Raw genomic sequence first — 26,192 nt, forward strand, 5'->3', positions numbered from 1 at the left:
CCCCAAATGATGCAACAAGGGAATTGGAGCTAAGCTGAGACTATGTTTGGGTGACTGCTACAAGTCTGGTTTTATTATAAGCTTTTTGGTCAGTGTACCCACTTGGTCCTCGCTGCTGTGGTTTGGAGTGATGCACTCCGTGATCCCTCCATGCAAGGCCAGATGCTCGGAACCAGCTCTTGGAAAACAACCGGCAAGGTCAGGGCTGCAAGTGGTGGCTCGGGTTTCTGACCAATTTGCAGTGCTTGGGGAAGCTCCCAGAGCTGCAGCAAGGTCCTGCCACACGCCGTGTCAAAGGTGGGATGCTGGGATGTGCACGGTTTGGAGCAAGGTGCTGACCAGCTGGGGAAGGCACAGGATGGGAGTGGAGAGGAGGATGGAGAGCTGCAGGAAGCCAGATTTCCTTGGGTGCATACCCAGGAGGGACCCTTGCAGCTCACTGGGCAGCCTGGACATCCCCTGCTCCTCCAGGACCCTCACCTGGAGCTGAGCACCAGCAGCGCCCCTGAACAGGGCAGGAAAACAAAGAGGGGACAGGAAATGAAGGTGGCTCGAGGCTGAGCTCGCTGACCGAGCTGTGGGCAGGGTGATGCAAACAGGGTCAATTAAGCTGCCACCACGCAGCCTCGCAGGGCACATTAAGTGCCAATTTTCTGCACTGCTGAAGAGGTAAAGAATGAAAATGAGAACCAACAGGAAGTTTCAGCTGAAAAGAAAGAGCCAGTTGGGAGCTGGGAGTTGGAGGCTGGACCCGGGCCAGCAGTGAGATGAGCAGGCGAGCACCGCTGCCCGCTGCTGCAGCGACCTCCGGGGCTCCAGCGGCCGGGAACGCTCTCCTGCCCCAATCCCTGGGGAGAACACGAGATCCAGGGGGCTGGCACGGGCTTTGTGCAGGGCTGGCAGCACACGGAGCCGAGCCTGGCTGAGTGTGGGTGCTGGTACAGGTGGGACACGACAGCCACCCCAGCGAGATGAAGGAGTGGAACCTCTGCTCCTTTCCCGAGGCGTCTTCACCCCGCCCTTCTGGATAGAGGAAGTAACTGGAGGATGGGAAGGGGGCACAGGGAGTCCCCCACAGAAGGCACGAGTGATGGGGGCTCCTGGGCTGTCCCCCTCCACCCTGCCCGCCCATGGAAGGTGCAGCAGCGTCCTTCCCAATCACCGTCCTCCTCTTGCTTTCTGCAGGAGGTGGGAATGCAGAGAGCTGGTTTATTCCCCCTGCACAGCCGCCGTGGGTCCCGGGTGTTGGGGGAGGTAATTCCGCGCCGGGCACGGGGCAGGGACCAGGGTCCGGCCCGGGGCTGCGGGAACGGATGGCACGATTTGTTTGCGAGGGGAAGCTCCCCGTCTGGGCAGAGTTTTCTCTTCCCTTTGGAAAGCAACACCCCCGCCTGACGCTTCCCGAGGACGAAATGGCTGCGCGGATCCCGCCGCTCATTCCCGCTCCTGGCGCTCCCTCTGCAGGAGCGGCCGCGGGCTGGGGGGGCCGGGGGGGGCCGGGGTCGGTGCCAGCCCACGCTCACAGCCCACGCCAGGATGGCACTGCTGGCACAAACCCTTTGGGGAGAGGCCGGAGGGGTTTTACTGAACGGCTGGAGCCGATTCCCACGGGCGTGCGGGGCTGAGTCCCGCCCGCAGGACCGCGCTGCACTTTGGGTTTGGGCAAACTGGGGGGTCGGGGGGTGGTCACAGGGCTCCGGGGAAAGGGGGCGGCGCGGAGGGGCCTCCCCAGAGGGGGAGCGGGAGCTGATGGGCAGGAGAAGGTGCGGGATGCGGAGATGCTCAGCAGAGCAACGCCCCGGCTGCGAGAACACCCCGCTGGGGTGGAGCCAGAGCAAAACCTTCGCACCCTCGGAGCGAAACGGCTCCTCTGCTCCAAAATGTGTCCCCGGCTGAACCTCCTGCTCTCCCACGGCTGCCCCAGGGCTGGTACCCTGCACTCTGGGCACTGCCACCCCCTGCCCTGCCGCTCTGGGGAGCTGGGGGAAAGCGGCATCCCCGGGCACCAATCCACGGGCACCTCCAAGCTCCCAGCCTTCCTTCGGCGGCCTTGCAGAGCTCAGGAACAGCTCTCTAACACCTCTTCCCGCAGCGCCGGGGCCGCAGCTCCCGCTCCCTCTGTAAGCGGAGAGGTTCCCTCCCCATCAGGGGCCAGGCTGCCAAATTCCAGTCAAGAGCACATTTTTACGGCATGACACCAGTGGGGCCCCTGCAGGAGCCGGCGTGAGATCCAGCCCTTCACCCTGGAGGTGCCGGTCCCGGGGCGGCAGCGGCCCGTGGACGGTTCTCGCAGCGCCGCGTCCCCGCCGCCTTCCTCCCTCCGCCCGGGGAAGCGCTCGCCAAATATTGCAAAACATCCTCCTTCCTTCCCCCCGGGCTGCAGGGTGCAGAGACACCCACCCGCCGCCTCCCGGTCCTCCCCACCCCGTCCATCCCCTTCCTTCCTCCCTGCTCCTTTCCAGGCAGCTGCTCTCACGCAGGCGGCTTTCGAAGGAGCCCCGGGACAGGTAGCAGAGAGTGACAGAGCCCGGCAGAAGTCTGCGGCTGCAAAGGTAGGAAGGAGAAGGGAGCCGAGGGCTGGAGCTCACCCAGCGCTTGCCTGCACCCGGTTGGAGGGAGGAGGAGAGCAGGGACCGAGGGCTCCTCGGCTGCCCAGGGCACAGAGCTGGTCCCCAGCTCCTCCAGCGATGGCAGACCTGGGAAGACACCTTTGAACAGCACAACCTCCCACCTCTTTGCCCTGCCAGAGAGCTCATGGTGCTTTCCCAGGCAGAGCAGGGCACTGGCACCTGCCGGGCGGGTGGCTGGGCTGTGAGGGCACTCTGGGCTCTCCGCCAGGCCCCTCGCGCCGGCGGGATGAGATCCGCTGCCAGGCCCCTGGTGTGGCTCTGTTTGGGTTGCTAAGGAGGAGCTGCCAGAGCCAGACACGATGATGTGTGTGCTGGCACACAGCTCTGTACTGCCTGCCCTCCCCCGGGACCCCCGGGAACGGGAGATGCCATCAGAGCTCTGAGCAAGAGAAGGGCCCGGGCACAGTGTCCTCCCTCCGAGGACAGGTGGGCAGAGGGGAGGTGTTCCAGGTGCTCCCCATCAGCCCCGTGGTGCCGTCTCCAGGTAGATTTGGAGCTGGTGGTGTTTAGGTGGGAGGCTCCAAGGAGGCATTTAAACACCATCCATGTGACAGACCTGGCTCTTAGTCACAGTCCCCGGAAACAAGAGTTGAGCCTCTGCCCTGAGCGGCGGAAGGGCTTGGCCGCCTCTTTTCCAAGCACATGGAAATTTCCATGGAATTAGCATGAGGGTAATTATTACCATCTGCCCCCTCGCAGGCTGTGGTCACCCCACTGGCTCTGGTGCTCCTCTGGCACTGGCTGCCTGTGGCTGTTCACGGTCTTGTGGCACTTGGCACAGCTGGGAAGTGAAGCTCCAGACCCTGGAGCGGGACTGGGGGCTGCACTGGGACTGCCGGGGGTCTGAATAGGACCTGTCACTGCTCTGAGGGTGAGGTTGTGGCTCCCAGACAGTGACACCAACCCTTCCCCTTGTCCCGAGGGGGCCAGGAAAAGCTTCATCAGGTTTTTGCCAGTTTGTCAGGCTGAGGGAACTCTGGGGAGTGTGGTGAGGGACATCACCATGCGCCCTCGGGGTTCTCGGGTTTGGAAACTGGTTTTCTCTACTGGGCTGCTACATAATCGTCATTTAATTTCGGTGCCTTCCCCCTCCTGGCTTTCCCCCCAGCGTCTGCCAGGAAAGCCAGCAATTTGCCAGTGGTCTGTGTGTGTTTACTGCTCACAGGGTGGGGGCTCTGAACATGAGTGGGGGGGCTGTGACCAAAATCGCCGAGCACGGAGACGCAGCCTTGGTACATCCCACTGCCCCCCGCTTGCTCAGTGTCTGACGCAGCATCCGTGGGCCCTACCCAGAGTTTTTAATGCTGGTTTCCAACGTGTGCATGTGCTTGAGCCTTGGCTCCTGCTCAGGTTCACCCCTTCAGTTCAGATCCCTGCTCTGACAGGATGGAATTCTTAGGAAATGCTGAATTCCTGCCGCTTGGTAGCGATCCTCAGCCCGTGGGAGCCGATTTCTGGGATAAGCGGCTGAAGCCTGGATGCAGCATCCAAGCCTTGAGTGTGAGCAGGTGCCTGGCAGACCCCACCCAGCCCACGGAGCTGTGCTGTGCGTCTCCCAGCTTTGCCCAGCAGGGAAGGGCAGTGTTTCAAAATGCACCACTGGGAAATGGCTGCAGGAAATTCCTTTGAAACCAAAGGCACAGGAACGAAAGGGCCGAGCCCTGGGAAGGGTGGCTGTGCCAGAGCCTGGCCCTGGGCACACTCTGTCCAGAGAGAGACACTGCACAGGGGCCACACAGTCGTGCCCAGAGCTCACTCCTGTCCCATCCCACAGGCAGGGATGTGCAGAGGCAGGACTTGTCCTTGGCTTCAAGGTGGAGGAGATGGGCAGCAACACAAGACACAGCACATCATGTATGTGGTATTTGGCCTTTATAACACACTCAGGAAGTCAGAGCAGCCCAAAGCCCACTCCGAGCTCTGCATCTTGGGCCTGGGAATCCAAAAATCATCTCCTCACCTCTTTCACCTGCTGCCACAACCCGTCAGTGCTCGGGGCTCCTGGCTCCAGCACTCCTCCCCAGCATGGCCCATTCCCTCAGCAGTGCTTGGCAGGGAAAGAGGAGGGGCTGGAGCAGGAGCCAGTGGGAGCTGCCAGGCTGTGGGGAGGATTTGGGGCAGACCTCTCCATGGGCAATGCTCAGAGCTGTTTTCAGTCAGGTTTTGCTTCACCCCTGTGGCCGTGGTGCAGTGCCAGGAGGCTGCAGCATCCCAGGGTGTCTCCAGAGGTGCAGGTGGGTGCCAGGGCTGTGTGGTGGGTGCAAGGTGCTGCCCAGCTCCTGCCTGCGTCCCTGCCAGGGATTATCCAGCCACATGCAGCAGGCAGGGCCCCACGCCGTGTCCCTCAGGGCTGTCACCTGACTCGGCCGTGGTGTCCGACCGCGGTGACCAACCACAGCCTCCGAGTTCTCTCCTGGCACTCCGGCAGCCGAGGTAACGCTCCCTCCTCCCAGGGGCATTCCGGGGGCTCTGTGGTGGTCGGGGTTGCGGTGGAAGCCCCCGTGCACACAGAGGGGAGGTCCCCGTGGGTGTTTGTGGCTGTGGGCACGCTGGGCACGGCCACAGGCAGAAGGGCAGGTGAGCCTGCCAGGACATTTTTTTCATCCAAGGAAAGTTCGGTTGTTTTTTTGTGTGTTTATTTTTTATTTTTGGGAAGGTGAAAGCTTTCAAGGACATCAACACTTTTCTTGCCAAAAAATACTGCAACCCCAGCCAGAACACCCTGACTGACAGAAAAAAAAAAAGAGATTAATATTCTGGTTTTCAGTTTCTCAGAAGTAAAAAGCCCCAAATGGTGTCAGAAATGGATACGTTCTCAGGCACTTTAATTAAAATAACTCCAACCAGGACGTTTCCTGAGCGGGGTCACCTCTGAGCTTTTAAAGTGCTGCGTTAAATCTTCCCTCCATGAAGGGGTCTGGCTGCTGCCTGACTTTGGCTGTTTGGCTGCCCCTGCAAGGCAAGATTTGGGAAGAGGCTGTTTTCAGGGGAGGAATTACACCGGTGCTTTATCAGGGTGAGGTCAGGTGACCTGGATAAGGGGCTCAGACCCCAGTTTGTCATTGAACATCCAGCAGAAGAGACTGGGCTGGTGGCTGATAGTGGATGAGGAAGTTTAGACTGGATATCAGGGAAAATTTCTTCATGGAAAGGGTTGTCCAGCCCTGGCACAGGCTGCCCAGGGCAGTGGTGAATTCACCATCCTTGGAGGGGTTTTACAGACGTGTAGATGTGGGGGACATGGGTCGGGGTGGCCTTGGCAGTGCTGCCTTGAGGTCGTGCTCAGAGGGCTTTTCCAAGCTCAGCGATTCCGTGGATTTCTGATTCCCAGTGTCACAAGACCAGCCGCCTGCCCGTGCCAGCCCCCGCCCGGGCCCCGCATCTGCGCGGGGCTGCGGGTCCTGCCCCCGGGAGAGGGGGCCTGGAGAGGGTGGGAGCGGGCGCACCGGACACCCGGAGCCCCCCCGGGCCGCCGCTGCCCAGCTCGGGCCGAGCCCCCGCCCTTCCTCCATCCCTCCCTCCATCCCTCCCTCCCTGCCGCGGAGGCGGGACGCGCCGGGACCGGCGGAGCGGCGGCAGCGGGTCCGGCCATGGGGGCGGCCCAGAGCCGGGACCCCCGGGAGCCGCGGGACCCCCGGGACCCCCCCCGGGCCCCGCCGCGCCGGTGAGTGCGGGAGGGGGTGGGGGGCTGCGGTCCGGGTCGGGTCTGGGTCCCCCCCACAAGTGGAGCTGGTCCGGGCTCGCTGCGGCGGAGGTGGGAAACCAGAGCGTGAAGTCCTTGATTTGCGCGTTAACTTTACCCTTTCCCCTTCCCTCCCCACCCAAGGGGGCCCAAACACCCCATCCCTGGTCCCAGCAGACCAGAGCTCCCAGCTGCAGCTCAGGCCAGGAGGGAAGTTGGGGTGCCTCCGTCCCCCCGGTCTCGGGGTGCGGGGTGGGGGCCAGGGTGAGGTGGGAGCTGGTTGGGGGTCCGGAGGCTGGGCAGAACCAGAGCCGGGCTGGGTGAACTGCTCCCCACCAGCTGCTCCAGCACTGGGAACTGAAGGGGAGGCACTAGCTGGGATCAAAAGGAAAAGCGTAAACATCTTATCTGGAAATCAACGAAAACACTTCTGGGAACAGAAATATTTTCTTTAAGGGGTGTACCCTGCGAGGCTGTTTGCAAACACCGGGCTCAGACAAGGAAAACAAGTGTGTTCTGCCCTTGTACCTGCTTGGTTCTGCCTTTATTTCCCTGCAGTTGTCTCTTATATAGACATTAGAGGTGTTTCCCAGTGGAAAAACCATCCCAGTGTTCCCTGTGTGTGCTGGAGCTGCTCCTTTCTGCCCCGTCGGACTCGGCTGCTTCTCCTTCCCACCTGTTTGCTCCACCTTGAGCAAACTTTGTTTTGTTTCTCCCACCCTTTATCATCTCCCCGGCCCCTCTTCCTGTGCTGGCTGCTGTCCTCGCTCCTCAGCTGCTCCCATCCCTGCTGGCACCCCAGGTTATGGGTTGAGGCGCTGCCTGCATTTCTCAAAATCACTGAGTCCAGGGTAAAATCAGAGATCTAAGGCCTGACAAACACCTGATAAGAGCATTCCTGCTGCATAACATGGATGTTTTTAGCAAAGAGAGCAAAGGAATTGAAGGAGGAGTCAACAAGCCTCACAATGAAGGCAGATGCTCGTGTTCATCCGGTAGCAGTGTGGAAATGGGGCTGGAAATCACGTAGCTGGAGCCTGTTCCTATTGAAATGAGATCTCACCCACACGAGTGCATCAGCGAGATTAAGCTGTGCTTGGCGTTTTTAAAATGCTGGAATAGCAGAGCATTCATTATCCCATCACCCCTTTCCAGTGTCTGTATTTATCCATTTGCTGGCAGTTTGGTGGGGAAAGGCAGCTGGAGCCCGCGGCTGGCTGCTGGTGCCCGGGCTCGTGTGTGACAGTTGTGTCCTTTGCTTCTATTTCCGTAGAGCTATTTTGATGGAATGTGCAGCGATGGGAACTGTCACATCCCGGGCTGTGAAGGGTCCCGGGGGAGCTGGGCAGCGCTGTCCCGCGCCGGGCATTGCTCCGGAGCTCCAGGGCAGGGCGCTGCCGCGGCGGGTGACACCCCGGCTCCTGCTGCGCCCTGGAGAGCGGGTGGCAGAGCCAGAGGAGGGAGGAGGTTGGTTTTTTGTCTGCCTTGACCTCCAGGGCATTTGGTGCTGTGTTGCTCAGTCCAGGCTGTGTCCAGGAGTGCCCAGGCTGCGGCTCTGTCAAGGTCAGGAGAAGCAAAAGGAACGTGGGAACTTTTGTGTCGTGGATTTGTCCTCCCACGGTTCTGACTCGTCCCTCAGCAGTGGCTTCCTCACCTGATGGGAACGTGCCTCTGAGCAACCCGGTCTAGTGTAAAGGTCCCTGCCCGCGAAAGGGGGTTGGACCAGACGGTCTCTACAGTCCCTTCCTACCCAAACCGTTCTGGGATTCCTTCATCCTCCGGGCTGCTCCGTGGGCACTGGCTCAGCCCCGGGGCTCTGCTCAGCTCCCTCCCGTGCAGCATCCCCCGTGATCCCTCCGGCGGGTGCCCACCCATCTCCCGTGTTCCCCCGGGGACGGGGGGAGGGGTCGGGCTGCGCAGACCCCCTCCTCTCCCGGGCTGCGGGGCGCTGCCAGCCCGCGGGCAGCCGCGAAGCCCCAGCCCTCCGTTCCCGAGGCCGGAGAGCTCGGCAGCTTTTGGAAACTCATCCTGGAGGGCCCTCTAGCGAGAGCAGCGCCCGCCCGAGCCCGCCGGGATCCCGGGAATGCGCCGGGATGCTGCTGCACCCGAGGGATGCTCCGGGGGGCTGTCAAACCCAAGGGATGCGCCGGGATGCTCCGGGATGCTCCGGGTGCTGACGCGTCCAGGGGATGCTGGTCCCTGATCAATAGAGTAGGGTGGGATAAAACACAGCAACAGAAAAATGCTCCTGGAACACCTCGGACCTTCTTGCCTGGAGGAGACAAATGTTGTGTGGATAAAGTGCTCATTACAAGCTGTGAGGGTGATTTACACAGCAGTGTAATATGGATTCATGCTTTATCCATGTGCTGATCTCTGAGCTGTCCCTTCCATCCCCTGCTGTCCCCGTGCTCTGTCCCAGGGTTGGCTGCAGGGAGCCTGACCCTGGTCCCCATGGGGGAGTGAAAGGCCCTGCTGTGGAGGAGCAGAGAGGCAGGAGCTGAGAAGAGGAAAGAGAACCCACAAAAGATCTGTTTCTCAGCTAGAAATGGCAGCACTGGCTGCTGTGCTGTGCCTAGAAAAGCTCCACAGCCAGAAATAGATCTTCTCCTGCCTTATGAAAGGGCCAAGAATGGAAAGTGCAGGTGCATGCCTTCCTCTGGCCTGGGGCACTGCAGCTCCCAGTGCCACAGGTGTGGCTGTGTGATACCTGTTCCACAGCGTTACACCCCACGCCCTCCCCGGGGACCAAGGTGTGGTGACAGTGGGAGGAACTGGGCATGCTGTGTTTGTAGGATGTGAGGCCAGGCAGCAGCACTGCTGCCAGACGGCCAGGAGGAAGTTCACCCCAATATAAAAGCAGGGAAGGTCCGTCTGGGTGCAGAGCTATCACCCCTGGATGCAGCTGGCTTCTTGCAAGGATCAGCACGAGAAGCCGAGCAAGGTTTTGCATCTTTTTGCAGCCTCTGTGATGCCAGAGCTCTTCCAGCTCCAAAATCTTGGGGCTTCACCTGTCCTCTGTGTGGTGGGCATTGATGCTCTGCCTCTCCCAGAAAGCCCAGGCACTGTGTGAGCCGTGGGTGGTTTCTAGGTCATTCAGTGCTGCTGCTGCTGCCAGAGACATCCACGGGCTGCACAGTGCCTGTCCCTGAGCCACTGTGTGTGTGCAGGGCTTGGCACAGTGCAGTCCTGTGACGGCAGTGAGGAAGGTGACAGCGGTGCCAAGGACAGCCCGTCCAGCTGCTGCCTGTGCAGGCTGCACCTCTCTGTGTGGATGGCAGCTGCTGGCAGGTGTTTTTGAACAGGTCAGCATCCTCCCTGCTCTGCAGAGATGTGTTTGCTGACTGTGCCAAGCAGCATTTGGCAGGCAGAACCCTCAGTGTGACTGACAAAGTCAGGTTATCTCCTTGGCGGTGGTTTGCAGCCAGCGGTGCTGCCAGGCTGGGTCAGGTGCCAAGCTGGAAAATGCCACTCGAGGCATTTTCTTAACTGCTCATCAGGAACAGCAAGTGGAAGCAGGCTTTGCTCCTGCGCTGCTCTGGTATCTTCCTGCCCCAGGCCCCACAGGAGCTCTGCAGCTGGTGGGGTGCAATCCTGCTGATCCTGTTCCTGCGGCCATGCTCCTTCCCCCAGGCGGTGGGTGGGAGCAGGGGGTCCTCACTGGGCACACTGCACGTGTGCAGGGGACAGATCCTGCTGATTTCCTCTGCTCGTGTGCCCCAGTTCCCCCGTCCAACAAGTGGGGGGCTGCAGGACTCAGTCTGTGCTTTGCCCTTCGCCTGCCACGGCTCCTTCCCCTCCGCAGCGGAGGCGGCTCATTCCTGCTGCTGTGCCAGCGCTGCTGCTGCTCCTGCTGCAGTCGTGTTCCTCTGCTCCCTGGGAGGTCCCTGGCAGAACCCGTCAGCTGGTTCAGAACGTGGCCACACTGTCACTGAGGCTGGTCCTTGGGATCAGCGGGAGGTGGGAAGGAGGAGCGGGAGGAGGAGGAGGAGGAGGAGGAGGTCAGGCTGCAGCGCGGCTCACGCTGGAGATCTCCTTATGTAAAATTCATCTGCAGAAATCAGCTGTGCCGCTCCGGAGCAGGGAAGTGGGCTGTGCTCTGCTCACGGCAGCTGCAGGCAACAGGATGTTGAGGTTCTGCTTTTGCCTGAGCCTCGTGGTTTTTGGCTGAGCGTTGATACGTGTCGAGTGGTCCCCTTTTGCTTGGTGTCCTCTGTGCAGCAGTGGGGGTGTACAGGACCCCTTGTCCCCAGGACTTGGGGGTCTGGGGGGGCAGAGTGGTGCTTGGCCGAGGTGTTCCCTGGGGCCTGTGCACTGTTCCTGCTACTGACCTGCTGTGGGAACTACCAGCACCTCAGCTTTGGCTCACCCAGGGGAATCTTTGGGGAAGTTTGGACGTGTTATGGCAGGGGGTAAGAGGTTTTCTTTGATAGAGGCTGGACAGTGAAGGCACGCAGCAATGACACATATATTTAATAAGGACACCAAGAGATGGAAGCCTGGGAGAAAGGATCGCTGCAGGGAGGTTATTTGAGATGCTCCACAGTGAGGAATGAGCCCTTTGAAGCACCCGACAGAGGCTGGTGTCAGAGGCAGCCAGACCAGATGGACGGGTCTGCTGTGCCCCAGAGGCCTCTCTGCTCATGCAGAGGCATTCCCGGCTCCCAGAGCTGGGTGATGATTCACAGGGAAGCACCGGTCCCTGGGCTCAGCCTGCCACGTGAACTCTTGCTCTGGTCAGCAAGGGCCAGCAACACTTCTCTGCCATGGGCTGGGCTGGTTTCACACCAGGACAGTTGTCTGCCCTTTCCCAGGTCACCCCTGGGACCTGCTGCCAGGAGTGGGGTGATCCCGTTGGGGTTCTGGGGAGCTGCCAGCGACGCTGCTGCCCGTGGCAGATCCGCTGCCAGAGCCCCGGACATTCCTCACTGTGCACCAGAAACATTATCCTCCTCTCTCTAGCAAGCGTGTGGGAGCTGATGAATTTGGGCGTGGGAGCCCTTGCTAGGGGGAAAGTTCCTGAGGGAAAGTTCCCGAGGGAGACCAGCACGGTTGATTTCTGCGGGAACTGCCGGCTGTTATTTTTAAACAACAATAGTTTAATAAATAAATAAACTTGCTGCCACGGAAGGATATCGCATCAGCCAGGGCTGTTGAGGCCGGTATTTCCTTGGAAAATGGAAGGGGCAGGTGTGTCCTTTCCCTCTGTCCCTGTCCCCCTCTGTCTGGTTCCTCGGCACTGGGAAGCCCCCTTCCCTAGGCAAGGCTTCCCAAGGCGGGCGAGACTTCCCAGTGGGAGCCACTCTTCCTGGGGGGAGTGAGGATTCCTGGGAGCTGCTCGCGCCGCAGGGCAGTTCCCAGCCAGCGTGGGGTCTTCTCTGGCACGTCCAGAGTGGAAGGAATCTGCGTCCTGCTGTCTATGTGACAGCACAGGTGCAGCCCAATAAATGTGAGATAAACTGGGGGGGGATCGGGTTTCACAGTCCTTTGCCCCCTCGCGTGGGGGGTTCCTGTGGCAAGGGGGCGGCAGGGCAGCCCGGGGCGGGGGGTGTGTGTGTGACAGCGATGCGCCCCGGCCCCGACTTTGAGCAGAAATAGGTGAATTTGTGAGTTCGCGTGGGAAAGGAGAAGAGAGGCGGCTGTCAGCCCCGGCCGGGCGGGGAGGGGGTCCGGGGACGCTGCCCCGCATCACCCCCCGCGTCCATCCCCGCAGCCGGGGGGTCCGGCGGAGGCGGGGGGGGGCCCCGGGGGCCGGTCCCTCCCGGCGGGCGGTGCCGGGGGCGGGCGCTCCCCGCCGCCAGTGGCGCGGTGCGGGGGCGGGCGGCCCGAGCGGAGCCCGAGCGGAGCGGGGCGCGATGGGGGCGGCGGCGCGGCCGCAGTGAAGCCCGGCGGGGAGCGGAGCGGAGCGGGGAGAGGAGCGGGGAGCGGCGCCCATGGCGTTCAGCGCCTGGCAGATCCTCTCGCCGGTGCAGTGGGCCCGCTGGACCTGGTCGGCGGTGCGGGGCGGGGGCAGCCCCGAGGAGGGGGACGGCGGGGCCGGTGCGGCCGAGGACGAGGAGGAGGAGGAGGAGGAGGAGGAGGACCAGGACCCTCCGGCGGGGGGCTCGGCCCTCAGCTTCAGGCAAGTGACCCGCGGCCCCCTCCCCTGCCGCTGCCCGCCCGCACCCACGCGGGACGCCCACGCGCGGCGTGCGGGGCTGCGGGCGCGTCCCCCCCCGGCCCTCTCTCCCCCGCCCGCCCCTCGCTGCCCGCTCGCTGCCTGGCTGCCGGGGGTCCCGCATCGCACCGCGCCGGGGGGCTGGGGAGGCCGGGCCGGAGCCGGGCGCTGCTTCTCGGAGGATGCCGGGGGGGCACAGGGTCGGGACGGCCGGGCTTCTTCCCCGCGGCAGCCCCCGGAGCGGCGGGGGAGATGCTGCGGGGGAAGGCGCTGCGAGGGCTGCGTGTCCTTGGAGGCCCGCGGTGGATGCTCAGCTCGGGAATGACCTGGCAGACGCCCTCCCGGAGGTCTGGGGGCACACGGGGGGCTGCTCCCGATGATGTTTCACCTGCTCTCCCCTTTCCGTTTGTCAGCGTGTCCCGCCGGACAGGAGCGAGGGGCCGCCCCGGATGCCCACGGCCGGTGCCGGCCCGGCCGGACGTGTGGGCGGTGTGGAGGATTTCGGAGGTAGCCTTGAAAGCAGTAATTCCTCACTCTTTTCCCCCCCCTCGGCAGCTCGGACTCCACTGATAATTTTGAGACCCCTGAAGCAGAAACGCCGACCTGCTCGCCACTAAAGGAGTTCTGCGAGCCGCCGGGATCAGCAGAGCCCGAGGTCGGGACCCCAGGTAAAGAGCCGGCGTGTGCCTTCTGCTCTGGGTGCTCCACCCCAGAAGCAGAAAGGCAGGGTGGGGTCAAGGAGGCAAAGTTGCCGGCGTTGAATAACGCCTGCCACATTTTTTGTGGTTAATGGCCTGGACGGTTCAAATGCCGGGGCTGGGCCGGGTGCTCCGCAAAGGGTGTGATGAGTTGATCGAGAGGAGCCCGAGGATGTTGTTAAACCATTTCAGCAGTTAAACGTCCCTCTGCCAATCTGCCCGCGGCCTGGGGGCTGCCCCCGTGCTCCTGGCCCTGGGAGCTGCCTCGTGTGTGCCCCTGGCTCTCGCACAGGAGCTGCCGTGGTGCTGGATTTGTGTCCCCCAGGCTGGTCGGCGGTGGGGGTTTCATTACAAGGTCCATTTTCCCCTGGAGTTAGGTGCCAGGTGTCCTTCCTGTGTGGCTGTTGTTAAACATGAGAAAGCTCAATGCTGCTAAGCCCCATTTTTGGAGAAATTGTGGGGCATCTGCTGTAAACGTGTGGGGTTTTCTTTGCCAGTGGTCCCGAGCTGTTGCAGGTTTATCCTTGTGTCCCAAACTGCTGCTGCTCCCCTGAGTTGGCTCCCCATTAGCCTGTGGTCTTTTGGGGTCCAGCTGCCCGCTGTCTCTGTACCCTCCTCTCCAGGGGGACGTGCTGAGCTCGGTGTTTATCTCTGTTTTCATGCTGGCAGGAAGCTTTGAAGCTCCACCACCAGCACCGTTGCAACAACCACTGGAGGTTATCGGGGCAGGGCAGGGAGGAGACCTCCCCTTCCCTCTGTTCTCGGCAGGGCAGGGTGGCTGGGCAGTGTCAGGGTGTCCGTGAGCCCCCGGGGGGGTCTGTGGGAGAGAAGCTTTTGCAGGGTGTGAGGCAGCACGTGGTGGGCCTGGAAGTTCAGCACAGGCTGTGCTGGGCATCCCCTGCCCTCTCCTGCCTGGCATACCACATGCAACGTGCTCACAGCAGTGGCTGGGAGCTTTCTGTGGGGCTGGTTTTGGAGCGTGTGGGGTTGATCCAGACCCTGGGTCATTCCGTGCAGGAGCCCAGGTACTGTGGATCGTGGCAGTAATGGGGTGCCATGGCTCACCATCTCCTGTGATGTTGTTCTGCTGATGGGATGGATCTGGGTGCTCGCCCACCCCTGTGGAAGACACAGGTTTGTTTGCTGTGATGGAGAGAGCATTCAGTTCATGCTTCCGATGATCACAGCTCTTGGAATAATCCTTCCCTTTTAAGAAGGGATGACAGAGGCATCTTTACTTTGGGGATAATGTCTGGGGAGGGGGAGAAGGAGATAAGGCTTTCCTAGAAGGTAGGAGGATATTTTCTGCCAAAGCTCAGGGAAGTGCATTGCCTCAGGCTCCAGGGTGTCCCTGTTCCTGTGTGTGCCTGTGCCCCTCGTCCTGGGACGAGCAGCTCCTGCTCAGCAGCGAGGGAGAGGCTGCTCCTGCACACAAAGCTCCCAGTGTTGCGGAGCCGAGGGGATGATCTCCAGCAAAAGCTGTTTTTCTGTGCTGGCTGGTGGAGAGCAGGATGTTGGAACCAGCAGAGCCAAACTGTGGTGCCACCGCAGCCAGCTCTGGCCCCTTCCTGCCCGCATTTCTGGCTGTGGCTCTTCAGCGTCTCTGGAACGGTGGAGGGAAGGGATTGCCCAGCTGCAGATGTGTTTGCAGTGTGCAGAGGCACCCCGGGGTGTTCCACCACCTTACCAACGTAATCTGTACATTAGGGCCTCATCTTTGTGATGCTGCATCACAGCAGCCCGTGCTCTTCCATCTGGCTGCAGCTCGGGAGCAGCAGTGGGAATAAATGGAGGCAATCCAGTGTAATGGCTGCTCGTCTGCACCGAGGCAGCTGAGCTGTCACCCACAGCCAGAGCCACTGCCCTGCAGCCCCTGGGCAATAGCTGCTGGCCACGCTGGGGTGTGTGGGGGCAGCGCTGGGGCAGGACCTGCGGGCAGGAGCAGCATTCCCGGCCCGGAGGGACAGCGAGGAGCAGGCACTGTCTGCTGTGGAGCTGCAGCCTCAGCCTGCCTTGGGAACAGAGCGGGTGAGGCAATGTGTGAGACAGAAGCCGTGACTCCAGGGCTGGCTGCTCCACACACAGCCCAGAGGTGACCTGGGTGCGTTAAACCCTGGTCCTGGGGACAAAAATCCAGCCCCGAAGGGGGCTGTAGGGAGGCTTTATGCCCACTCAGGATCACTCAGACAGTTTCCTCTTGCTGCCTCTCATGGTGGGGGCTGTAATTCTGTGCCATTCTTGCTCAAGTTATCCCCAGTCACCTGCCAGCAGGTATTTTGCAGGAGGAAATGAGCAGAAGCAGCAGATCTGGAGCCGTCAGTGCTGGGAGCAGGCTCACTGGCTCTCTCTGGCTCTGGCTGCCATCACCCCGACACGGGGCACGTGTTTTCCGGTGCGTGAGCAGCGGCAGCAGCGTTTGCCGGTGTGCTAATTCTTAACAGAATAGATTTAAAAATAGATCAACGGCTGTTAAACACCAGCGGAAAGCCAAAAGAGGAAAGGAGCCGTCGGTGACGGAGGGCTGAGCTGGATGCAGGGGCAGATATCCTGTGCTGAGCCGGGGGAGTGGGTGACTCACGGCGGGCACCGCGCCTGGGCCCAGCCCAGGGCTGGGAGAGTGGAGGGGCTGTTCTTGCCCACGTTTGGCTCGTGGGGCTGCACAGGGATCGGCTGCCCGTGGGATGGAGAGGGCGCCGAGCCTTTGCCTTGCGGCGCTGCCGCTGCCGAGTGTTCCTGGTTCGTCTGAGGGAGCGAGGGATGTTGTGCTGGAAAGCTGTTTGAGTCGGTGTTTGTGTTTGATTTCAGCCCAAGGAAGACAAGCAAAGCAATTATAATGCACAGGCACAAAGTGCCTATTACTGCGGTGCCAGACTGTCCTGACTGTTTTTCTTTAAAGAATATAAAATCTTCATTTTCACTTTGTGGCATCCCCTCCAGGTACCTGCCTGGACCGGGAGCAGGTTTGCAGCCCACGCACGACTGGGACAATGGTTGTTCTCAGGGATCCAGCACGGCCTGTGCTGGGTCTGTGTTTGGGACAGATCCATCTTTAGCTGGGACTAAACTGCCTCCACCTGCCAGGCACAGTGCCAGAGGTGGAACGGGAGAGCCCAGGGTCACCTTTAAAGGATGCTGCGGGAAGGCATCTGCTGGGATGCCTGTGGAGAGGGCTGCTCCGAGGGGGAGAGCTGTGTGCTGGGGGTGGCTGCCAGGCTGCCTTCTCCTGGGGTCCCGTGGGGCATTCAGGACAGTTTTGGACCAGAAGGAGGGTTCGAGCAGTGGCAGGGCTGGGGGGCAGTGGCAGGGCTGGGGGGCAGCAGCAGCTGGAACTGGGGGACACTGGTTGTTTCCAGGTGCTGGTTTGCCAGGCAGGAGCTGTGAGTGCAGGGAGTACGTGCGGAGCCAACACGGCTGCTCCCAACGTGACTGCCCGGGGCTGGCGGGAGCTGCGCTCGCTTCGGGATGTCAGAGCACTCAGAGGAGGAGCAGGGAGAGCCCCAGGCAGCTGTGGGGGCTGGAGCGCAGAGCTCTGCTCTTCCCGAGCCCCCCAAGGCCCTTCAGGTCACTGGGTTCTGCATCCTGTGTAATTGTTCCCGCAGGAACCTGCGCTCCCACCACGCTGCGTTGAAGGCAGAGGAAATGCAGAGGGGGAGGAACCGAGGGAAAGCTCCCCCCGAGCTTGCAGGAGGGATGTTTCTGCTGCAAAAGGTTTCCAAAATCATAGGCAAGCACCTGAGCTGCTCTTCGTCCACACCTCCTGTCTCCCAGTATAGCCCAGTTCCTCAGCTCCTGGACTGGCTGAGTGGATGGGCTGTTCTGTGGGAGGGGATGGAGCAGCCGAGCTCCCTCAGGTGCAGAAAACAGGGAATCACGAAACTGGAAAACCTGGGTGGGTGGTTCTTCTGATTTTTGTGACAAAATGGTCGTTGTGAGCAGTGGCCACATGTGCCATGGCTCCTTCCCTCCCCGCCCTGCAGACACCACAGCACAGAGAGGTGGTTTGCGTGCCGACTGCTTGTTATTCCAGCAGTAATTACTCATTGCTTGGGTTAGAAACCAGGATGGGCTCATGTCTGTGAGAACGGCGGCTGCCAAACCCTCCGCTGGGAACGCAAAATGCACTTAAAAGGTCCTTTTGCCCCGACTTTGAAGTCTGTTCTTCTGTTCAGGGCTGTCTCAGGAAGGCTTCAAACATCTGAGCGACACAGCAAGTGTAATGGAGTTTTCTTTGGGGTCTGTTAAGAAAGTTTTCCTGGTTCCTAATGATGGGAAGGCCTGGCAGGCGCTGCCTTGGACTGGCTGCACTCCAAGTACTCATCCACTAGATTTGTGTTTACTGATGCGTTTTCTGGGGCATCAAGGCAACATCGACTTGGAGGGAGCTTTTTTTTTGCAGTCAGAGGGAGCATTTCTGCAGTCTCAGGGAGGACACAGACCCTCATGATTCATTTCCATGGCTTTTAGCATCCTGGGGATCAATTATGCAAACCACGAGCCATCAGCTGAGTCAGGATCGTTGGCTCCATGTCCTGGGTTAGCCTTGGGACCAGATATTTGCCTGATGCACTCTTCCCCTGCCAGGCTGTGACTCTGTCACCAGCAAACACCAGCTGGTTGCAAACGCCTGGTGATAGGAGAAACCTTTCCCAGGAGATGTGCTCGGGGCTGTGGGTTGGCATTCCCTGGCACAAGCTCTCCATTATCCAGGCTGCTCTTCACAGCCAGGTTTTCAAACCAGTTTGGTCCTTGGGTGACCACTGGTTCCGTTCTGCCCTTGGAGGGCCCAGCTGGACTGTGCCTCCCCAGAAAGGTGCCTGTGAGAGCTGTGGGTCCTACACGCTCCCTGATGGGTGCTGGGCATCCCATTCTGCCTCGTCACAGGAGCAATGGTCCCTGGTTGAGGTGCAGGGGAAGAGGTGCAGGTGAGCTGGGCAGAGCCTTGGCACACCAGCACCACAGTCCTGGCTCTGGGAGCTCGGTGGGTGCAGCTTTCAGGATGCCTCAGTAGATAAAGGATCTTTCCCCCATCCCTTGATAGCAAAGGAAAGATTAAACAGTAAAAGGATTGAGGGGAAGGGATCAGAGTAATAGTGATTAAGTCATGGATCAGGGTTTGTGATGAGGAGATGCTGACAGCAGTGTGGAGAGCCTGGCGTGACTGCAGCAGGATTTCTGCAGGTGAACTCAGTTTGCATCTGGCAGCTTCCCCCTGCCTGGTGCACACCCAGCTCTGCAGCCCCAGCACCAGGGGGGTGACCCCCAAATCCCCCTGCAGCCCATTTCTGCTTCTTCTTGAGCACACCATCCCATTCCCCTTCTCCCTGGGGCCTGCTTATTCACATTTCATGGTGTTCTCTCATGTTGTGCTTCCCTAAACACTCCTTGCTAATTTTGAACTCTCAGCTCAGGTGAGAAGTGACTCTCTGTTGTCTGGCAGGAGGGAAGCTGAGTTTTGAGTCAGTGAATTCTCCATAAAATCCAAACCTGGAGCAGCTGTGAGGAGGGGACAGAAACCCTCCTGGAAGGGGGTGCACTGCAGGTCGAGGTTTAACCATCTCCTTTTATTTTTCAGAGCCAGGTGACCATGGTGACCTGCTGGTAGGGGGAGCCTGCCCGGATGGCTCCTCTGGGAAACACTCCAAAGATGAGGCTCAACTGGAGACCGGAGCCCCTAAAGCCAGCTCAGATGCTGAAGGGGACACTGACCCCAACAACTCACCCCTGACACAGCCTCTGGCCGGGCAGGGCTGCAGGGCCAACTCTGTGCCCGCTGCAGAGCCAGCCCTGGTGCCCCATGCGGGCACAGCCCCCGGGGTCATGTCAGGAGGGGATGTGGCAGACACTGGCACGGGGCTGATGGAGCTGAGGGCTGATGCCCTGGCCCAGGACCAGCTTGGGAAAGGGAAAACGCCTTCGCTGGGGAGGAAAACAGAAGGAGCCACAGAGGAGACCCCGATGCCCCAAGCATCCCACCAGCTTGAGCCCGAGCAGTGTGATGGGAGCGTGAACCCCGCTGGGGCAGGGAACTGCCAGCTGCAGAGCTCCCCCCTGGCAGCCCCGTGCCATCTCCCCCATCCCAGAGAGCTGGGGGGGGACCCAGCCCCAGAGCTCACAGGGCAGGTCCCAAACCCTGAGGTTGGTTTTACGGAGGTGGGAGAGAGCACAGAGGCCAGGAGAGCTTCACCCCGGAGGGGCAGCAGGATCCCGGCCAGCAAGCTGACACCAAAGAGACACCGAGAGTCCCCCAAGAAACCAGCTGAGGATGCAGAGAGGGGTCCCACGGAGCCACCACCGCCCCGGGACTCCCCCCAGCTGGGTCCTGGTCACAACTCCCTCGGTGGCAGCTCAGCACTGCAAAACTCGCCAGCTCTCCCCAAGGGCTCTTACCAGTTTGACCCCAATAACTTTGACTCTGTGGATCCATTCAAGCCCACCAAGACGCTCGCCAGCACAGCCACCGACCCCTGCTCCGCTGCAGAGAACAGCCTCAACGAAATCCTCGAGTCTCAGACGCTGGAGGCGCAGGACGATCCCCTGAAAGGCAGAGACTCCCCCAAGAAGCCCAAGTCCCGCCTGATAACGTGAGTGCTGGTGTGCATGGAGCCGGTGCTGCGGCCCCTGAGCAGGCAGAGCCGTGCTGGTGATGGTGATGGTGCTGGTGGTGATGGTGCTGGTGGTGGTTCTGCTCCGGTGCCTTCTGAGGAAGCCCAAAATCCCACCGTGCCCCTCAGGTTCTGCTGCTGCTGCCCCTGTTTAATCCGCCCCTTGTCTTGGCGGAGGGACAGATCCCCTCTCCCTGTTGTGAGGAGAGGGACGGGTGTCCTGCAGCAGTGCCAGTGTCCTGAGCCCCAGGCAGAGTGGGGAAGGCTGGATTGGGACCTGCTTGCAGGATCACCTCTTTGGAAACCCCTCGAGAGTCCGGCTGTGGGTGCATGTGTGGTGTCAGAGGAGGCTGGAGCCGGCGGGTTTCCCGGCTCCCAGGAGCTGCTGGACACGGGTGTGTTGTTGGTCAGGTGTTGCTGGGACACTGTGTGAGCTGCCACTGGATTTCTGTGTCATATCAGGGGAAGCAAACAGGTTGGACAGGCAGACTGTTACCCTGCCGTCTGATTCTCCGGTGGGAAAACCAGAGAGTGGGTTTTTACAGAGAGAGAGAGAGAGAAAGCCTCGCGGGCAGAAATCAGGCTGTGTTGGATGTTTTTGTCCTGGAAACACTTTGCAGAGAGTGGATACAAATTTTTGAGAGCTGGTGTTCCCACGTGTGGCTGCAGGGAATTCCCTGCTCCCTCTCCATCCCTTTGGAGCAGTGTGGGCAGCTCTGGGTGCTCAGCGCCCTGGCAGTGAGGTCTGTGGTTGGATCTCACCCCGCTGCTGTGGGTAGCAAATGCAGGATCAGAGCATCCCGTGTGTGTGTGCCTTCCCAGAGGCCGAGCTGGGCAGCTCACTGTGCTTCTCCAGAGCAGAGTTAACATCCAGGTCTTTTCACACGCTCTTCTTCTCTCCATCTGTCCGTCTCTCTCCCTGTCCGTGCTTTGGTGCATCAGGACCACTGAGCAAGTGAAATTTCTCTGTTTTCTGTTGTAAGTACTCTCTCCTGTATTCCTTTTCTCTTCCTTTGCTGTTTTTGTCCTCTCCCTGGGTGTGTGCTGGCCCAGTTGTCTCCATGGCATGCCGGCTCCTTCCGCCCTTTGACTTGTGCTCTCTGCTGTCTGGTTTGTGTCCCGCACCCCTCGGCCGGGTCCCTGGGGCAGCTTAGCCTGGCAAGTGCCTGGGAGTGAGGGAGGAGAGGAGAGCTGAGCTGAGCTGCACCAGAGGCCTGTGCTTGCCCTCACAGCATGCCACCTCGCAGCATCTTTTGATGGTGGGCAAGTGCTCACAGCCTTCAGCTGGTGGAGGGGGAGCAGGTTGATGTGCAATCCAGAGCTGTTTTGGTGCTGGGGGGGAGCTCAAAGCAGCTACCAGGTGGTGTGATAACCGTGGTGCAGGAGAAGGGTGCAGAGCAGAGCGAGTTTGGCTGCTTGCAGCAGGGCATGAGGGAGGAGAGCAGCCCAGAGATTCCTCAGGGAGAGCCAGGAGTGCCTGGCACCGTGCAGAGGGACCTCGTGGGCCGTGCCACGCCGCTCGCTGTGCTCTGCTGCGCTTGTGTGCGAGGGGGAGGCTGCACAGTGCAGTGGGTGGGGGCCATTCCCTAAACCTGGGAACAGCTCGAGCCTCTGACCGTGTCCCCACGATGGGGAGTGCAGTGTCCAGGGGCCAGGACCCCTCCCCGGGTCCCTGCAGTGGCTGTCACACGAGCTGCTCCAGCTCCTGGGTGGTCAGACGTGGCCACGAGCCTGGGAGATCACTGAGTGTGCAGTGAGAGGGGATGAGACGCAGGAGGAGAGCTCGTGTTCTGCCACCCCCATTCCCGCTGGGACTGTCCCTGCGCTGCCTGGAGCTCGCTCGAGGTGCTGATGCCCGGGGTGTTGGGGTGAGCCGTGCCCGCAGTCCTGCGCAGGCGGCCTCCGGATGGGTGTCTTGAGGAATGTGGGATGAAGTTCCAGGGAAAGCTTCCTCGCTGGAGGGCAAGGGGACCGACCACCTGCAAGACCTACCCGGGCTAAACCTCCCACCCGCAAGGCCCTTCTCCTTGGGACGGTGTTTGCTTCAGGTGGAGCGTTCATTCGAGGCACAGCGCATTGCCCTGGGGCTCTCCCGCCCTCTGCCCCGGGTCTGACTCACCTGGGAGATGTGTGGATGCCGTGGAGAAGTCCCAGACAAACCTCCAGCCGCAGGGACAGCCTGGAAATGGTTCTTCCTGCAGAAAACCAACGCGCACTGAGGCCCCGGGTGCCGTTGCTCTGGATGCACGGGGCGAGGGTGCAGCGAGGGAAATCCTCCTCCTCCTCGGCACTCGCCTCTCTCGCCGCCGGCCCCTCGGGGCCCTCGCTCTGCTCCTTGCCTTCCTCAGGAATAAAACACCTCACAGACAAACCCAACCGCTCTGTAGTCGTGTCTTTTGTTTGCCTGTTCCTTCTGTTCCTTCCAGAACTTGCTCTGCCTCGGTGTTGACGGGTGAGTGGGGTGCTGGCACGCGGCGGGTGCGACGCTGGCGCTGGGGCTGCCTCCCCCTGCTTTTGGGCTGTCCCTCACGCACCCCTGCCTGCCCCAAAACCCCCCCAACCCCCCTCAGCTGCTGCTTCTCTCCCCCACAGGAGCGGCTGCAAGGTGAAGCAGTACGAGGCAAAGCCCCTGGCCCTGGATGGCAGCGCTCAGGTACGTGGGGTCCCGGCCCCAGAGCTGCATCTTCTCCGTGGGCAGGTCCTGGTGGGAAGGGAGGGAGGAGGGCTGGTGGGGAGCAGCTTGGTGGTGGGTTTTAAGCCTTCCATGCTTCCCGTGGAGCATCCAGCAGCTCCGCTTGTGGCCCGATCCCCCGGATTCGCCCGGTCCTGCTTAACTGCGCACCTTGATCACGCAGGAGGAAGGAGTGTTGATCTCAGAAATCCCAGATATTGCAAACAGGGATGGACGTGCCACTGATGAGGAGAAGCTGGCCTCCACCACCTCCGTGCAGAAACTGGCCGGGCTGGACAAGAAGGCTGAGCCAGAAGATGACCTGGAGTACTTCGAGTGCTCCAATGTCCCTGTGCCCACGGCGAAGCAGAGACCAGAGGCAGGTAAGGAACATCCCCTCTGGGAATGCACTGTGCCTGCACCCAGGGAACCTGCCCTGCCTCCCAGGCTGCAGGATCCCTGCTCAGAGCCTGTGCCAGGAGCAGAGCTGCCAGCACTCAGTGTCCTGGCACAGGAGCTGTGGTTGATGGAGATCTCAGTGATGCTACAGAGACCCCGCTATTGCTCCTGGAGGAATTCCACTGTCAGTCTCCCATGTAATTAGCCTCTCTGACCAAGCCATTACAAAATAATTAAAAGCCAGGCAACATGACATTTAATCAATAGCCAAGCCCTAGGTGCAAGCAGGAGAGATCACCACAGGAGGTTTGCAGCCCTCCCCTCTGCAGGGACCCATTAATCATTTCTCCTGTGGCTGTGCTGCTCCGCCGGCTCTGGGGAGAGGAGAATGGTCCTTTGTCCTCAAGGGAGGAAAACCTGACAGCCAAGAGAGAGGCTGGAGGGGTTTATTTATTGCTGTTGATCTCAGAGGGCCAGGCAGGTGCATGGGCTGGACGTTGGCTGCAGGGACAGGGTGGGAGCTGTGGATGCAGCCACTGGCCAGGGCACAGGGATAAATGGAGGGAAACAGTGGGAAATCTGCAGTCACCAGCATTCTGTTACCTCCTTCCTTTCTGAGCTGGGCTCTGGGAATACATTGTTCTCTGCCCAATCAACGTCTGAACCATGTCTGCAGTTGTGTGAGTGAGGTCCATAAATTACCCCTCATGCTGAGTGAGGCAGCACCGTGGCCACAGGGCAGGGTGTCCCTCCTTTGGGGCAGGGTGTCCCTCCTTTGGGGCAGGGTGTCCCACAGGGCAGGGTGTCCCACAGGACAGGCTGTCCCACGCATTGCAGACAGGAGGAGAGGTTTTTTATCTCCTCTCTGCTGCCAAGAACAGCAGGGGCCTCGTGGCAGCTCCTCTGGAGGGTGCTGGGACCAGCTGGTTTGGGCTGAGGCTCGTGCTGTTCAGAGTGGTCTGAGCAGCTGGTCCAGCCCAGGGATGCATCCTGCCCAAGTGCAGAATGTCTCGTGCATCTTCCCCCTCCTCGGCCACCGTGGTCTCAGGGAAGGACTGGCATGGGTGGCAGCCATGGGGACACGGGCACGGGCTGGACTGCCAGCAGAGGGGAGTGTTGGTTCCCACTCCAGGGAGTGCAGGAAGGTTGGCAGGGTGCAGGATGTGGCACCTGGGCATAGGGTTTAACGGTGACCTTGGCTGTGCTGGGGGAATGGTTGGAAAACTCCTCGATGGTCTTAGAGGACTTTTCCAACCAGAAGGATTCCATGCAAGGGCAGGAGCTGGGGGCAAAGAAGCCTTTGGGAGGGGAAGCTCAGGGGATGGAGAGGCTCAGGGGGACCCTCCTGCCCCCAGGGAAATCTGCACGTGCCCGAGGGTCCCGTTTCCAAGTCGTGTTTCCTTGTCTTTAGGCTTTGAAAAGGAGATCTGCAAGCAGATGGAAAAGGACGGGCCTGGCATCTTCCCTGTGAGTGCCTCTCGCTTCCTCCTCTCTGAAATGAGTTTCTTTGGGAGGTAAAATTCTTAACGAGCCCACGCAGGGACTCGATAAAAATAGCGGAGATTTCCTGGCAGGGCTGGAGGAGCCTGGCACAGGCTGAGCCCTCCTGGGTGGGCGCTGGGGGGTGGGAGGGAGGGAGGGAGAGATGCTGGGGATGGGTAGGGCTGGTGCAGAGCCAGGGCTGCACTGGGGAATGGCTGAAGGACAGGGAGGGGGCACAGGAGACCACGGGGAGGGGACAAGCTGCTGGACACGGGCTGTGACTCACGTGGAGTGTCCAGGGCTGGCTCTGGTGGCCTGTCTGTGCCAGTGCCCTCTCCATGGGATCCTCAATCACTGCTGTGCTGGGGAAGGCAGCGACAGCAGAGATGGGGGATTGATGAAGAAGCCCTGGCTTTGTAGCCCCCCAACCCTGGCACCCCCACAGTGGCAGCTCCATGCAGGGGCACTCCCAAGGAGCCCCAAGACTCCTCCACTGCGGGGGGACCCAGTGCCAGATTAGCTGTCCCTGGCCAAAGCTGCTCGAGGTGACAAGCAGATGACAGTGGGATTAGCAACATCAGCAGAACCAGCTTCTCTGAGACAGATTTAACTGTGCTGAGCCCCACAAGGACATCGGGCAAAGTGAACCTTTTGTTCTGTGCCCTGGGCAGGGTGGTCAGACCTCAGTCCCACAGACAAGCTGGTTCCCAGGGGCACCTGCAGGTGCTCAGGTGTGCACATGCTTTTGGGAGATGCTGTGGGAGGCTGCTGCCAAACCACACCAGGCTGAACCTCCTCAGTGTTGGGGTGCCTGGACCCCAAAGTGACCCCATGGGGGGCCCTGGGGGACTCCCACCCCCGGCCAGGGCTGCAGCAGGGCTGGGAGGGCCACGAGGGGCTCGGTGTGCTTGGATTGAGCAGCAGCCAAGGAACCGGGGAGGAGGGAAGGGGAGAAGTGCTCCAGTGCTCTCGTTTCCAAAACACGAGGAGCAGGCTGCCTCCTTCCTCCCAGCACTTCTCTATTTATGGCCTGGCAGCCCGTTCCCAAGGAGATGAGTGCACGGCTGTCACTGGCTGGGTGATGAAAGCAGGAACAGGCGGTGGTGTCAGCCCTGCTTGGAGGAATGTTTCTGGAGGCCTGTCAGGCTGCAGGACCCCCTGGGGGAAGTGATGGGGCCGGAATCCAGGCAGGAATCGGTGCCTGGGCCACAGGGCTGAGCCTTCCCCCCGGTTTGGTCTCTGTGGCTGCAGCACTGGTGCACAGGAGGTGCACAGGAGCTGGGCTCTGGGAGGGGAAAGCAGTGAATGATGTGGGTACAACCACCCCAGCCCCCATAGGGGCACCCATAATGGCAGCAGGCTCTGGGTTGTCCATGTGTGCAGGAAGGGGAGTTCAGTGCCTGACCAGAGGCTGATAAAATAGGGGAGAGCACTCCAAACAGGGGAGGTGGGGTGAAAAGAAACTTCCCGTGGCATCCCAGCTGGGTGATTCCCCCAGGACAATCCCGGGCTGTGCCCCACGGACAAGTGCCCCGGCGGGAGCAGGAGCGAGGGTCCCCTGGACGGCATCTGCCTCAGTGAGGCCGAGAAGACGGCCGTGCTCACGCTCATCAGGGAGGAGGTAACAGCCAGGTCCCCCTTCCCCGGGGCTGCCCCTCCCCAGACCCCAACCCGGCCACTGCTGGGGGGCAGCAGGGGCAGCACCGCTCTGCCCTGGGGGGGTTCTGGTCCCCTACGTGGGGAAATCCCCCCGAGCACATCCCGAGGGTTCTGTGTCTGCTGCCACCCAGATAATCACCAAGGAGATCGAGGCCAACGAGTGGAAGAAGAAATACGAGGAGAGCCGGCAGGAAGTGCTGGAGATGAGGTAC

General features: G+C 60.8%; 1 protein-coding gene across 4 annotated transcripts in view; it reads left to right on the forward strand.

Moving 5' to 3' along the window:
- The first annotated feature begins 12,177 nt into the window (after positions 1-12,177).
- Positions 12,178-26,192, forward strand: part of TACC1 (transforming acidic coiled-coil containing protein 1) — an 18,945-nt gene continuing 4,930 nt past the window's right edge. For 2 of the 4 annotated variants that reach the window (XR_003537687.1, XM_027706307.1), the window contains exons 1-9: positions 12,178-12,433; positions 13,025-13,137; positions 18,740-19,748; positions 20,712-20,747; positions 22,362-22,422; positions 22,625-22,823; positions 24,251-24,306; positions 25,820-25,942; positions 26,112-26,192. The exon at positions 26,112-26,192 is cut by the window's right edge and continues 216 nt beyond it. Coding sequence is in view for 3 of the 4 variants with exons in the window: in XM_027706307.1 (XP_027562108.1) it covers positions 12,246-12,433; positions 13,025-13,137; positions 18,740-19,748; positions 20,712-20,747; positions 22,362-22,422; positions 22,625-22,823; positions 24,251-24,306; positions 25,820-25,942; positions 26,112-26,192 (1,866 nt within the window). In the remaining variant the exon portion in view is untranslated. The remainder of the gene's footprint in view (positions 12,434-13,024; positions 13,138-18,739; positions 19,749-20,711; positions 20,748-22,361; positions 22,423-22,624; positions 22,824-24,250; positions 24,307-25,819; positions 25,943-26,111) is intronic. The other 2 variants (XM_027706308.1, XM_027706309.1) reach the window with 2 other exon arrangements.

The sequence above is a fragment of the Neopelma chrysocephalum genome, unplaced genomic scaffold, assembly GCF_003984885.1.
Source record: "Neopelma chrysocephalum unplaced genomic scaffold, ASM398488v2 Primary Assembly neopelma1_367, whole genome shotgun sequence".
NCBI classification, from domain to species: Eukaryota; Metazoa; Chordata; class Aves; order Passeriformes; family Pipridae; genus Neopelma; species Neopelma chrysocephalum.